This window comes from Cotesia typhae, unplaced genomic scaffold (assembly GCF_013202065.1).
Source record: "Cotesia typhae breed Kobodo isofemale line unplaced genomic scaffold, CoteBio_Ctyphae scaffold_121, whole genome shotgun sequence".
Taxonomy (NCBI): domain Eukaryota; kingdom Metazoa; phylum Arthropoda; class Insecta; order Hymenoptera; family Braconidae; genus Cotesia; species Cotesia typhae.
In genome coordinates this window covers 40,408-53,036 of record NW_027423773.1, presented here as the reverse complement: position 1 = coordinate 53,036, position 12,629 = coordinate 40,408, and the positions used below count along the sequence as shown (strand labels likewise).

Genomic DNA, 12,629 nt, shown 5'->3' with positions numbered 1-12,629 from the left:
CGTTTTCTTTATCGTAAAATCGTATTATTGGTGTTCTTTTATTTATTTCAAGTCATGGATTCATCAGAGCTTTCAGCTAAGAAATCCAAAAAGGCAAAAACCTTTCAACACCAATGGTACGATGATAATCCAGAGTGGAAAACATGGGTCAAGGAATGTTTGTCAGATTCAGAAAAGTTTTTATGTATTATTTGTAATGAAAATTTAGCTTGCGGTCGTTTCGAAATTGACAGACATTCCAAAACCAAGAAACATTTGGAGAACTTGCGTGTGTACAACCCTGCTTCTCCAAATGTCGTGCTTTCTGAAAGTTCTTCATCAGCTTGCTCTGAACTTGATTCCAGTTCATCTTTGTCTTCAGCTGAACTGGAGTTTAATGAACGAGTTAAAGCAGCTGAAATTAAATTTGCGACCTTGCTCGCTCAAAACAATATTCCTTTGGCGGCTGCACCACAAATTTTGAAATTATTTCAGTCGATTGGTAAAGAACCTGCTGTTCTCCAAAAGATGACAGCGGGTAAAACCAAAGCTACTGGAATTATTTCAAATGTAGTGAAAAATGATTCGTCACGGATCATTAAAAATGTCCAAAAAACGAAATTTTCTATTCATGTAGACGAGACGACTGACATTACGAACGACAAATGAATGACGTTGATGGTCCGCTATGGATCCAACTACATTATTAGTTAAAATTGAATTATTAGAATTAATTCATTTAGATGCGACGGACGGTACGGCAAAAAGTATTTTTGGACAATTTTGCGATTCGTTGGCCAAACTGGGAATTTCGTTAGAGCAAATCATCGGTCTTGCCTGTGACAATGCTTCAGTTATGGTTGGAAAACGTAACTCTTTTAAAATTCTGATGACTGAGAAAATTCCGAATCTTCTCACGTTATCATGCATTTGTCACTCGGTTGCCCTCGCCTCAAAAGAAGCATGTTCTAAGATTCCAATCGAAGTTCATGACTTTCTTACCAATGTTTCTTTTATTAAAAATAGCCCGAAACGCAGCGCCCTTTTTGCTGATTTTCAAGATTGCTATGAAGAAAATCCTACAAAGCTTGTTCGATTTGCTGCCACTCGATGGTTGTCTCATCAAATTGCGATTACAAGGGTTTTAAACAATTGGCAAGCGATTGGTGCTTTTTTAATTGATCAATCTTCGGAGAAAGCTGGAAATGGAGATGATTTACTTGCAATTATGCATAAACCATCGACAAAAGCGTATTTACTCTTTTTGAAATCTGTGCTTGAATCTTTTAACAAGATCAACGCTAATTTTCAAGGGAGTAATACTCTAGTCCACGAGTTACAGCCATGTTCCAAAGAGCTGCTCGTTCAATTTCTCCGAAGGTTCATGAAATTCCCTTTGTTGAAACCTAAAATATTTGACAATAACGTCCGTGACATAAAACTTTGAAGAAATTTCGAATCAACGTAATTTGCTTGAAGTAGATGTCAGAGCCGATTGTCAAGAGTATTTACTGATTCAACAAAAGTCTGGAGTTCCTGAATTGATCATTAATCAGGTGCGCGACGATTGTTTAAAATTTCTTGTAACCGCTTCTTTTGAAATCCGCCGCAGATTGCCGATCGACGATCCATTTCTCTCGGATCTGACAGTTTTCGCGAAGGAAACTGCCCTCTTCGATCCTGATAGGAATTCATCTTTTTCGAAAGTTGAAAACACCTGTCTCGCTCTTGAAGTTCCCGGAGGGAGACTTACTCAGGAAGAGTGGAGTTCCTTGTACTGTGTCGATCCGAATTTGAAGGAGCAATGGAACAAATAATCATTCGACGAAATGTGGATAAAAATTTGCTCCGTTACTCATTCAGATGGAACTTTACAGTTGCCAACTTTGCGCTTACTATTAAGTGTGATCAGAGCACTTCCCCATTCGAACGCTGCGGCTGAAAGGGCATTTTCTCTCATACCTGATATTAAGATAAAGAAAAGGAATAACCTCACTCACAAAACCCTGAATTCACTTTGTGTGATTAAATCTGTCTCCAATTCAGGAAACCTACAAGCGTCAGAGATGTCGATCGACAAAGATTATATTGGGTTGATGTTTTCTTGCAATTTATATTCAACAGCGGAAAAGGCCGCACCAAAAAGGTTGAATTTACATCCATACGATAGTAGTGATGATTGCTAGTAAAACAATCACACTACTAATAAGTTGTTTTCTTTTTTTTTGGCTGCTCAGCAGTTCTTCCACTCTGGATTTCGACGTTGTAAATATTTTTCATAGATAGTTTATTTATTTATTTATAATAATTAATTATTTATAATTAAAAAATGTATATATTCATAAAGGAACTAGTGCTCCAAGCTGGGTTTCTTTTCGACTGAGAGGGTAGAAGTACCGCTTTTGGCCACCTTAGCACTGTTTTTGGCCAGTTAATATTTGAATTAATTTATAAAAAATTAGAGTATTATAAGCATATTTTTGTTGAGTTTTGAAAAATTTATATTGAAATAAATTGAATTTGTAATAATTTATTTATATAAATTCATGTCTAACGTTTATTTGAACAATAAATGGCCATAAATGGTACAGTGTCCACAAACGGTACTTCTACCCTAGATAATAATTATTTTTTTTCAGTAATAGCACATGATATAAACAAAAGAAGCTTGAGCCTTCAGCTTTGTTTCTTTCTAGTGAATTTTGAGCTTTGTCCATCACAATATAAATTTATTAATTAATTTAAAATAAAACAAAACAATTAGTCATGGTGTAGGCCTACTGGGGATCCCGCCATGTAAAATAATGGGAACACATACCATAACACAGTACCTCCAGGATGATGCGTAAAGCTGTGTTCAATATTATTATGATTATTATTATTATAAAAAATAGTATGAAGAAGGTAAAATATTTAAAACATATTAAAAAAAAAAAAAAAAATTTAACCAGGCGAGAACTCGATCACAAAAGTTTCGCCGGCGTAAGCTTACACTTACGCCGCGCAGCCATCAGACGTCGTATCGAATAAAAGTAAGAATTAATATAAAAAATGCGTTTGGGAATTTCCAGTTACCATAATAATTATTATTGTTATTTAATAATAAATTATTATTATTAATAACAGCGTAAAAAATTGATATTGATTTTTTTAAGAAAAAAAAAAATTTTGTATTTTAATTTTTATTGAAAAAAAAAAAAATGTATTTTTTATATTAAAAAAAAAAATTAAACCTAAATGTTTTTAACAAAAAAGCATTATTTATTTATTTTAATAAAAATTAAAACATTACTAGAAATTTGAATAGCGCGCCTAAATTTTAACCAATAATGAATCGTGGCCCGTTTTTTGCGAGTTTCAACCTTTGACGAACTTCAAGACTTTCATGTATTTTAATTTAGAGGATTTTTCCCTCTGTATGTTTCGGCTGAAATCGGATTCTTAGAATTTCACACGAACAGAGAGCTATTGTTGTGTGAGTTATTCCTCTGTTTCGTGTGGCAGGAGGTTTATTCCCCTCGATTCGTTCGACTTTCTCGGATTCTTTCGGCTCCGCTCGGTTTTCCGACTCACAGACACGCATCGCTTGCTTGCGTCCGAGGCGCGCGCTACGCCAAAGAGGGGGTAAAAAAATCGCACGATCTGGCCACACGGCTAAGGGCACTAATATAGGTATAACAACTTAAATAAATCGATATTTATTTTATATACCTTATGCATACATATAGTTTAGGTGTCAAGAGAAGGAGTCAAGAACAAATTAAAAATTTTTATTTCAAAAATTTTTTCTTACTTGAAAATTAGAAACAAAAATTGTTTCAACTGTTTCTAATTTCGATAAATCTATCATTTAATTTTGAGATGATAGAATTTTTTTTTTTTTTTAAACAAATTATCGATTTTTCAAGATGTTAAAATAAAATAATAAAAAAAAAATATATATATATATATATATATATATATATATATATATATATATATATATATATATATATATATATATATATATATATATATATATATATATCGATTTTTTTTTATCTTTGATATTTCCAAGGATTTAAAAATTTCCCCGCTTTGTTGACGCCGGCATTTAAAACACCTTTTTCATCGACCAACGGATCAATTGCTAAATTTTTTCTTTAATAATCGATTGTTGACGTTCTCGACTGTCGAAAGTACAGTAAAAAGATTCAGCCAACTTCGTTGTTGTTTACTTATTAAACATACAAAATCTATATACTCGAGAATTTTTAATGACAGCAATTACTAAAATATATTTGTTTTCAATTGTTAATTAATATTAAATGTATTATATAAATAATAATAAATAATAATAATAATTTCCAGTGAAATTTATGAATATTGGTAAGAATTTCCTTTAATAATAAAAAATAATTATATGTATCTAATAAAAACAATTAATAATTTCAGGTGATTTTGTTAAAATTATTATGTCCAGAAGAAAAAATATAATTAATAGTTTGAACAATCTTGCTAATAACAACAACAACAACAACAACAACAACAACAACAACAATAATAATAATAATATAAATTCTCGACTGTACGACAACGTGGATTACACTCAATTGACAGAAGCTGACCACAATGGATTTGTTGATTCACAGGTTAAATTTTTTTTTAATTTAACTAAGTAAGTAATAAATTGATTAAAAAAATTTTTTTTTTTTATTTTAAATTTAGTTTGCAAGGCCGCCGATTAAAATTCCCTGGAAAGCGATAACATTAGCGTCATTGTTATTTATTGGTGGAACTGTAATGTTGATTATTGGGAGTCTTATTGTCAGTGGACATATTGACACTAAGGTAATTTATCGTTAAATTATTGTTTAAGTTTTATCGAATTCAAGGTATTATAATTATATTATTATTGTAGTACAGCGACCGTATGTGGCCCATAATAATCCTAGGCATCCTAATGTTTATCCCAGGTGCTTATCACGTGAGAGTAGCGCTAATGGCATACAGAAAAATTCCCGGGTATTCCTTCGACGACATACCTGAATTCGACTAATTCTAATTGTACTTAAATAATACTAAAAGCTTGCAATTATTTATATTTTTCTAATTAATCAATAATAATATTATTATTTAAACTGTAATTTCTGCACAATTTAAATTTAAATTTAAATAAAATAAATTTATCACAAAATAAAAATTTAAGTACAAAATAATAAATTTATTGAAGAAACTTTCAGTAATAAAAAATATAAAAAAAACGAAACTCATTAAACTTTTCTATATATTCTAAATAAACTAACCTTTAGAGTTAATTATTAAACTTTTTTGGCGTTAAATTTTTGGCTCACCTTTGATTATAAATTATCAATTAAATTAAATCACCGATTGTAGTTGATACTGATATTCGCAATGTTATCGACGGTTGTCACTGTAATAAATTCACCGCCCGTTCGATCTATAATCGCATCAGTGTGTTCTGGCGTCATCACTTCAGTGCACAAAATCCGGTAAAAACCTCGAGAAAATGGCTGCGGGTTTTCAATACTCTGCGCCATTTTGTATTTATTCAGGATAACTATTATCTTGGGGTAATTTTTTGTGAGCAATGCTGTCCGAAGCTCATCTATATCCTTGTGGAACTCGTTAACATCGTTTCTGTACACAGATTCAGCAGGTGGGACTGTGTCTGAAAATAAAATGGTTAATTTTTTTTTTCCCCCTACTCCTAAATTCTTTAACTGTAGCTTAAAATAAAAATCTATTTACTTGAAAAATTTTCTAAATAATTAATCTATAAATGTAAAAATTATAAAAAATAAAAAAAAAAAAAAAAAAAAAAAAAATACTTACCAATGATATGTAAATCCAATCTGTCGGCCAAGCCTTCATCAACAGGGCGTTCCTCAATTTTTCTTGGCGCTTCAAAAATGACCCCAGGAGGCAAAAGATTATCCTGGGCCTGAAGTACCAACCTTGAAGACGCTAGAGGAACCCTCGGAGGCGAATTGTCTTTGCGATCCGGCGAAGGCGAGGCGATCTCACCGATCTGCTGTCTCTGCTGATCCTCAAAATAATTATTAAAATCCGCCAGAAGCGTCTGATCGATCTCGTCACGGACAGAGTCGAACATGTCGAGGATCATCCGATTAATTTCAGCATTATGGACTAGAGATTTTTTAAAATCAAGCGACTCCTGGAGGACAATTGCGATTCTAGCGGGTTCTACGCGAGGCACCAGAGTGAAAAATTTTTTCAAAGTATCCCAATAGGCGCCTCGGGATATTTTCTCGGAGATGGCGTCTATCACGAGTGTCGGTAAATTTTCTAGTCGCGGGTATTGGATCAGAATCTGCACCACCTGCTCAGCTAGGTTGTTCGCAATCAACGCTAGAGTTTTTTTCTTCAACAAGAGGACTCTGATACTCGCGTCAAGGTAAAATCTTACCTGTTCTATTGGTAAGAGAGAGAAAATATTTTTTAGGATCAAAAAAATTGAGTTGCTGTCGAATTTAGTTATTGATTTCTCGAAGATTGATGATAAGTAAGCTAGGAACCGATTTGAGATCGCGTAATCTAGGATTTGCTTTATCTCTTGTTCGCATTCCATGTAGATGAAGATTAGTTTGTTAGGAATCTGAAAATTTTTAATTTAATTTAATAAGGGATAATAATTAATCATAGAAAAATTAAAAAAAAAAAAAAAAAATTATAAAACTTACAATATGATTGTACTGACAATTACCAGTACGTAATCTACCGCAATTGCCATACTTTAACTGACAATGACACAAATTTTTGAATTGCAGCTTTACCTCAGTAACCGAGCAATCCCCGTCGACCTGAGGATCATAGACCTTCCGGACAGGAGGAAGATTCCCGTTAATTGGCTGGAGTTTTGGGTTGCTGATACCCACACAATTGAAACCGTTGTACCCGCTATAATTATTTACACTGACATTAGCATTAAAATTGTTAATACCCCTGGATAAATGATTCGAATTAATATTATTAGAGCTAGTGCTTGGTTGGTGGTCACTGGGAGCACCAGTGTCCCATCTAGTTTTTCGCTGACTTGTTGGCTGTTGGTTCTTCTTAAAATTATTGTTTCTGTTCTTTTTATTATTATTATCGTTGTTATAATCGACTGAATTGTAGGTTGACTCAAATTCATTGTTGTTCTGGTTAATAAAATTTTCAAAATTAGTTGATTCCATTCCTTGGTACCGGTCCAAGGTTGGACTTTTTTGTTTGGTTACAACTTCTGGTTCCAAGCTAGAAAAAAAAATTTTATTCATACATTATTATTATTATTATTATTATTATTATTATTATTATTATTATTATTATTATTCTGTTAATTAAAAATAATAAAAACTTACCTATCAGACAATTCATCGTCCTTGGCCATCAACTCCAGAAAATCTTCATCATCATCATCATCATCATCATCATCATCATTGTCATTCTTCTTATCACCCTGTGAATTTCCCTCCCCACCCTCAACCTCTATCTCCTGATCCTCGACCCGCAACTTGAAACTCTCATCCTGATCGTCGTTATTATCACCACCAGGCTTCGCATCATCATCATCATCATCATCATCATCATCATCATCATCATCATCATCATCATCATCATCATCATCGCTATTCAATCTCAAATCACTTTCGAGATCGACCTTCTCCTCCTCGATGAGGCCAGCACCAGCCAAATCAGACCTGCTCTTGGACTGGGACTGAGACTCGTCAATGAATCCCGAGGAGGAGCTAGTACTGCTAGAACTCGAGCTAGAACTACTAGAACTACTAGAACTACTACTTACGCTACCTTGACTTTTAGTACTAATTCTATCGTCACCATCATCCTCGCCATCTCCATTTTCATCACTTTCGTCTTCATTTATTTCAATTGATGTCAATAATATTGTATCGTCACTTTTATGACTGTCCAAATTGCTTGAATGTTGAGTTTTCAAAGATAAGTGATGTGATTTTATCTTTACCTTATTTTCATCCTGGGACTCTTTTGGAGAAATTTCATTGTCAGATTTAACAAAGTTTATTTCATTTTGGGCCTTATCATTTTCACTATCTTTCAAAGAATTTTTATTTTCATTTTGTATCTCATTTAATTTTTTATCCTTGTGTTGATTTTGGGATTCAGTTGAAGAAATTTCATTTTGTTGCTTATTCTTCAAGTAGATTTCATTTTGAGCTTTATTTTCGTCACTTTGATTTTGATTCTTATCACAACTCTTAACTCTGCTGATCCTACCACCATTTTGGACCTTGCAATCAATATTTTGAGTGTCATCATTTCCAAGCCCAAGCCATGCGGTAACTTTGTCAACGCAATCAGGTCCAACTTGATCAACAACTTTTTCAGATCGGTCACTATCACTCTGGGCTTTATTATTATCCTTAACTTGAAACACTCCAGAATAATTACTATCAGATGACTCAGAACTGTCATCTCTCCACCTCCGCTTTTCCCTGGGCCACTTCTGGACCAATCTATCCCGTAAATCCGTAGTAGAGGAAGCAGCCTTAGGCTTGTCACTTTTAACTTCTAAAGTATCAGGAATCTCCCGGACATTATTTGTTCTAACAACTTTTTCAACGACTTTCTGAATCGAGAGGTGGGTGGTCTTGTTAGAAATTATCTTTAGCTTGGGCCTTTCTTTTTTCTCTCCCGTGTCGGGAATTTTTATCGGCGAGTGCTTTCTTTTTCGCACCGGTGGTGCTGGCTGTATTTTCTGGTGCAACTCGGGGACTTCGGGGTCCATTAAGGCCCCAATTTCAGGGATTTTTGATACGTTGCGCAGACTATCAGCGACTTTTTTCCACTCTGGATCATCCACAAAGTTGGTTCTTGGTTTTGAAGGCCGAGTTCTACGAATTCCAGTGTTTTCTGGTAAATCTATCACCATTGTTCGACGCTGAATCTTTAAAACAGATGAATCAGTCTCTGATGGCTTAACAGAAGTTGCTTCAGATGCTGGAAGAGAAGGCGCAGAAGACGCAGAATGTCGAGCTTGCTTAGGTTTAAATAGGTTAAAGAGTTTCTTCAACTGCTGTCGGTTCGCGTTCACTGGACATGCGATTGCTAACGCTGAATCTAATTCAGCTTCAATATTTGGATTACCTTGAGGAAAAAAAAAAAAAAAAAAAAAAAAAAAAAATCATACAATATTCTGTAGTCTTAAAAAATTATATCCAAACCAAGTTTGAAATAAAATTTTCAAAACTTTTCCCATAGAAAAAATAATAATTACCTTGTTGAAATAAATGTAAAATTCTATCGACAAGCTGGTCGCTGAGCCTCTCTCCTCTGGCATCCTCTTCACCGTAATCAAAATTTTGCATGGATGGCATGGATGGGAGCTTTTGACAAGAAGAGTCGAGCTTACACCGACACTTGCCCTTCTTGCAGTCCGACTCCTCGCAAATTTTTTCGACCGCAGGTGCTTTTTTCTTGCGCCCTCTTTTCCCATTCGGCTTAGGTTTTCTTATAAGATTTGTAATTTGTTCTCTTTTGGGTCTACCGGGCCCCCTCTTAATCTTTACCGGTAACTCGGGAGTCGGAGACCTGGAGGCTAATCCTCTCTTGCGCCTATCAATCGTCTTTTTTCTTTGCATCATCGTCGATGCGTCGACACTGCTGAACGCTAATGTATTAATCGTGTATTTGTATCTCTTGCCATCATCAAGATCGGTATGAACAAACGTTCTTGTTTCAATTATTTCTCGATTTTGGCTCGTATCCGAATATTCATTTTTCATAGCTATCTCCAATTGAATCGGTATTACCTGTTCTTTACCGCTTATCTTAATCGGATTGTCTATATTTTCTTTATTTTCTTGCCCTCTTTCATTTTCTTCAATTAATTCTGCCGATTTTTTATTAATCTTTATTAATTTTACAGTTTTTTTTTCTTTTTTATCCACATTAGTAAATTCTATCGATTTTTCAATTGTATCTTCTTTATTTTCACGTTGTTCAATAAATTCTGCTGATTTTCTGGCTTCTGTCGATTTTTTTGTTTCTTTAATAAATTCTCCCGATTTTTGATTAATCTCAACTGATTTTTCCTTATTTCCACTGCTATTCCTACCAACCGTAGACATTAATTTATCAACATTAGGTAAATAGCCAATTTTCGTCAAAACATACTCCGCAGTCGTTTCAGTTTCCTTGGCTCCCTCTTTCTTACGGACTCCAACCGGCAACTCACGAGAATTACTTGTCACAAATTTATTACAAGTCACTTGTTCAACAATTTCATCATAACTCGACTCACTGTAATCAATGGGAAAGCTTTTTCTCAACCGATTTTTCCCACTCCAACTGGACAATGTCGATACTTGGTCTAAATTATCAGACAATTGACAATCTTTTTTCCCGGTATTATCATTTTTCTCCAAATCTTCTTTATTATTTTTATCACTGACATCATTATTATTCTTATTATTACCGATTAAATTTTCTTTACCGATTTCTTCATTCTTTCTTCTTGGGATTCGGTAATTTTTTAGTGAATAAATAGAATTTTTAACCAACTCTGAAGGATCAGAAAGACTATTTATAGGAGCCTCATTGATTTTAAGATTGTCGTTTTCTTTCTGCCGATTTTTGGACTCGAGAAATAATTTCATTACAGTGGTTTCGCCAGCAAAAACACTGTAGTCCTCAAATCCATCGGAATCAGCTCGGATTTTCTTGTCAATATCTTTTTCAGATTTTTCAGCCAAAGCACCTTGGGAGGTCGAAAACAGACCATTGAAGACTTTTTTAATCGTTTTAGTGTCAGAGTAGTAGCCCCTTGACTTTTTTCGACTCTTACCGATTGGACTGTCAGAAGAAATAGATCTCTTGGTTCGCTTCTTGCTAGAAAAAAAGCTCAAATCGCTGGATTCATCCCCTGAGGACTCTGGGGAGGTTACACACGGCTTTGAAGCTCTTAGCGCCGTTGTCAAGAGTTTGTTAGTTTTCTCGAACGTCTGGTTGGTTAAGGAAGCTATCTGATTCGTGGTCAGCTCGCCGGTCTTTACTATATCTGTTAGCACCACCACTGGCCGAAGCTTTAATTTGTTGAAAATCGGTATTGATGACATTGCTGGTTCTCTTCGGGGCGTCAAAATGGTAGATGACGTGGATGATGATACCGATGCCCGTCTGATATTAGCAGTACAACGACGTGGACCCGGACCTGGTGGTGATATCATTTTATCGGTTAAATCGGAATTTAAACGAGCTAGTTCACGGTGACGCTTTTGGTTCGCCATTTTTGATTTTCTCGATCCCAGCTCCGTAGGTCAGTATTATACTGCGATAAGTTTCGAATTTAATATTCGTTTTTTTAAGGGTGGGTTTGGAAAAATTTTTGCTATTTTTTGGTTTTTTTTTTCTTAGAAATTTTTTAAGAGTTATTTTCGTTACTTATTGTAATAATGCAATCATAACAAATATTAACAATAATAATGTTCTTGAAAAAAACATAAAATATATTTTATGCAATGTATTTTTTCCAAACGTACCCATAATTAAATTAAAAAAATTTTTTATTAATTTTATTTTAAAATCTGCTTATTTAAAAAAAAAAAAAAATATATATATATATATATATATATATATATATATATATATATATATATATATATATATATATATATATATATATATATAAATGTGTATAATATAGAATGATTCTTAGAACTAGTTACCTGTTTTGAAGGGTTAACTTTATTTAAATCATAAAACTGCAATTTTTTTTTAATATTTTTAATTCTAATTTAATTAATTTTTTTTTTCTTTTTAATTTTATACTAAAAAAAAAAAAAAAAAAAAAATCAATGTCACGATAAATTAAAAAAAAGTCCCAAAATTGATAGATAAAAAATTTCAACTCAAATTTTAATTAACCCATACAAAGGAAAGAAAGAAAATATGGACTTAAAAAACCCAAAATGTCCGCCAAGTAACTTCTAATCATAATTTTCGCACGCCATCGAAAAAAATTTCACTAACCTTGAAAAAAATTCATCACTTGACAATTATTATTAATTATTAACTAATAGCAACCAACACACTATCCGGAAAAGTAATAATTAATATAAAATCAAATAAAATAAATTCTTACATCCATGTATCACCCAAAAATCCACGCGTCGATTTTCTCTCCCGTGAGAAATCTAAATTTCAATAATAATAATAATAATAATAATAATAATAATAATAATAATAATAATAATAATAATAATAATAATATATTTCAACACCTAAAAAATAAAATAAATAAATAACAATAATTAGAGAATAATTACAAAAATATTTTAAGATAAAACATCACTCACCTGTTTTTGTATTATTTTCATCAATTAAACAATTCAATTAATTTTTATTTTATAATTCAGACACAGATAGTTAATTGATTATTTAAAATCAAATGTAAAACAATAATAATAAGTATACAGCTAAGGTTTATATATTGAATGTAAAAAATGTCAAAAATTGGTTAAATGTAAATAAAGAGAAAAAGAAACTAAAAATTCCGAGAAAAAAAAAAATAATAATAATAATTTTACATGCCGACAGTCACTTTAAATATATATAAAAAATTGACTCAACTCGAGGTATTTATTTTAATATTGTTAATGATTCTTATT

General features: G+C 32.7%; 2 protein-coding genes across 6 annotated transcripts; one reads left to right on the top strand and one right to left on the bottom strand.

Annotated features, from left to right (window-relative positions):
• The first annotated feature begins 4,123 nt into the window (after positions 1–4,123).
• LOC141533592 (transmembrane protein 230) lies at positions 4,124–5,019 on the top strand. Of its 2 annotated transcripts, none has more exons than XM_074252561.1 (4): positions 4,124–4,347; positions 4,414–4,610; positions 4,687–4,809; positions 4,885–5,019. In XM_074252561.1, the coding sequence occupies exons 1-4, from the start codon at positions 4,338–4,340 to the stop codon at positions 5,005–5,007; spliced, it is 453 nt and encodes a 150-aa protein (XP_074108662.1). In that variant the 5' UTR covers positions 4,124–4,337; the 3' UTR covers positions 5,008–5,019. The 2 variants fall into 2 exon arrangements, with proteins under 2 accessions (XP_074108662.1, XP_074108661.1); XM_074252560.1 differs by having other exon boundaries at positions 4,193–4,347; positions 4,880–5,019.
• Positions 5,020–5,161: 142 nt separating this feature from the next.
• LOC141533585 (uncharacterized) lies at positions 5,162–12,479 on the bottom strand. 4 transcript variants are annotated; one of them, XM_074252536.1, is made up of 7 exons: positions 12,318–12,479; positions 12,104–12,155; positions 9,239–11,173; positions 7,344–9,108; positions 6,684–7,236; positions 5,815–6,598; positions 5,162–5,650 (listed from the first exon to the last, which is right to left on the bottom strand). In XM_074252536.1, exons 1-7 carry the CDS (start codon positions 12,336–12,338, stop codon positions 5,343–5,345), a joined length of 5,418 nt encoding a protein of 1,805 aa, XP_074108637.1. In that variant the 5' UTR covers positions 12,339–12,479; the 3' UTR covers positions 5,162–5,342. The 4 variants fall into 4 exon arrangements, with proteins under 4 accessions (XP_074108637.1, XP_074108634.1, XP_074108638.1 ...); XM_074252533.1 differs by having other exon boundaries at positions 9,239–11,290; positions 12,318–12,393; XM_074252537.1 differs by lacking the exon at positions 12,104–12,155 and having other exon boundaries at positions 12,318–12,450.
• Positions 12,480–12,629: the final 150 nt, after the last annotated feature.

Coding starts and splice junctions, on each gene's coding strand:
- LOC141533592 (XM_074252560.1), top strand. Junction 4,611..4,686: donor ATGGATTTGTTGATTCACAG/GTTAAATTTTTT, acceptor TTTTAAATTTAG/TTTGCAAGGCCGCCGATTAA. Junction 4,810..4,879: donor GTGGACATATTGACACTAAG/GTAATTTATCGT, acceptor TTATTATTGTAG/TACAGCGACCGTATGTGGCC.
- LOC141533585 (XM_074252534.1), bottom strand. CDS start 11,249: ATGGCGAACCAAAAGCGTCACCGTGAACTAGCTCGTTTAAATTCCGAT. Junction 7,237..7,343: donor GACGATGAATTGTCTGATAG/GTAAGTTTTTAT, acceptor TTTTTTTTCTAG/CTTGGAACCAGAAGTTGTAA. Junction 5,651..5,814: donor ATTGGATTTACATATCATTG/GTAAGTATTTTT, acceptor TTTTATTTTCAG/ACACAGTCCCACCTGCTGAA.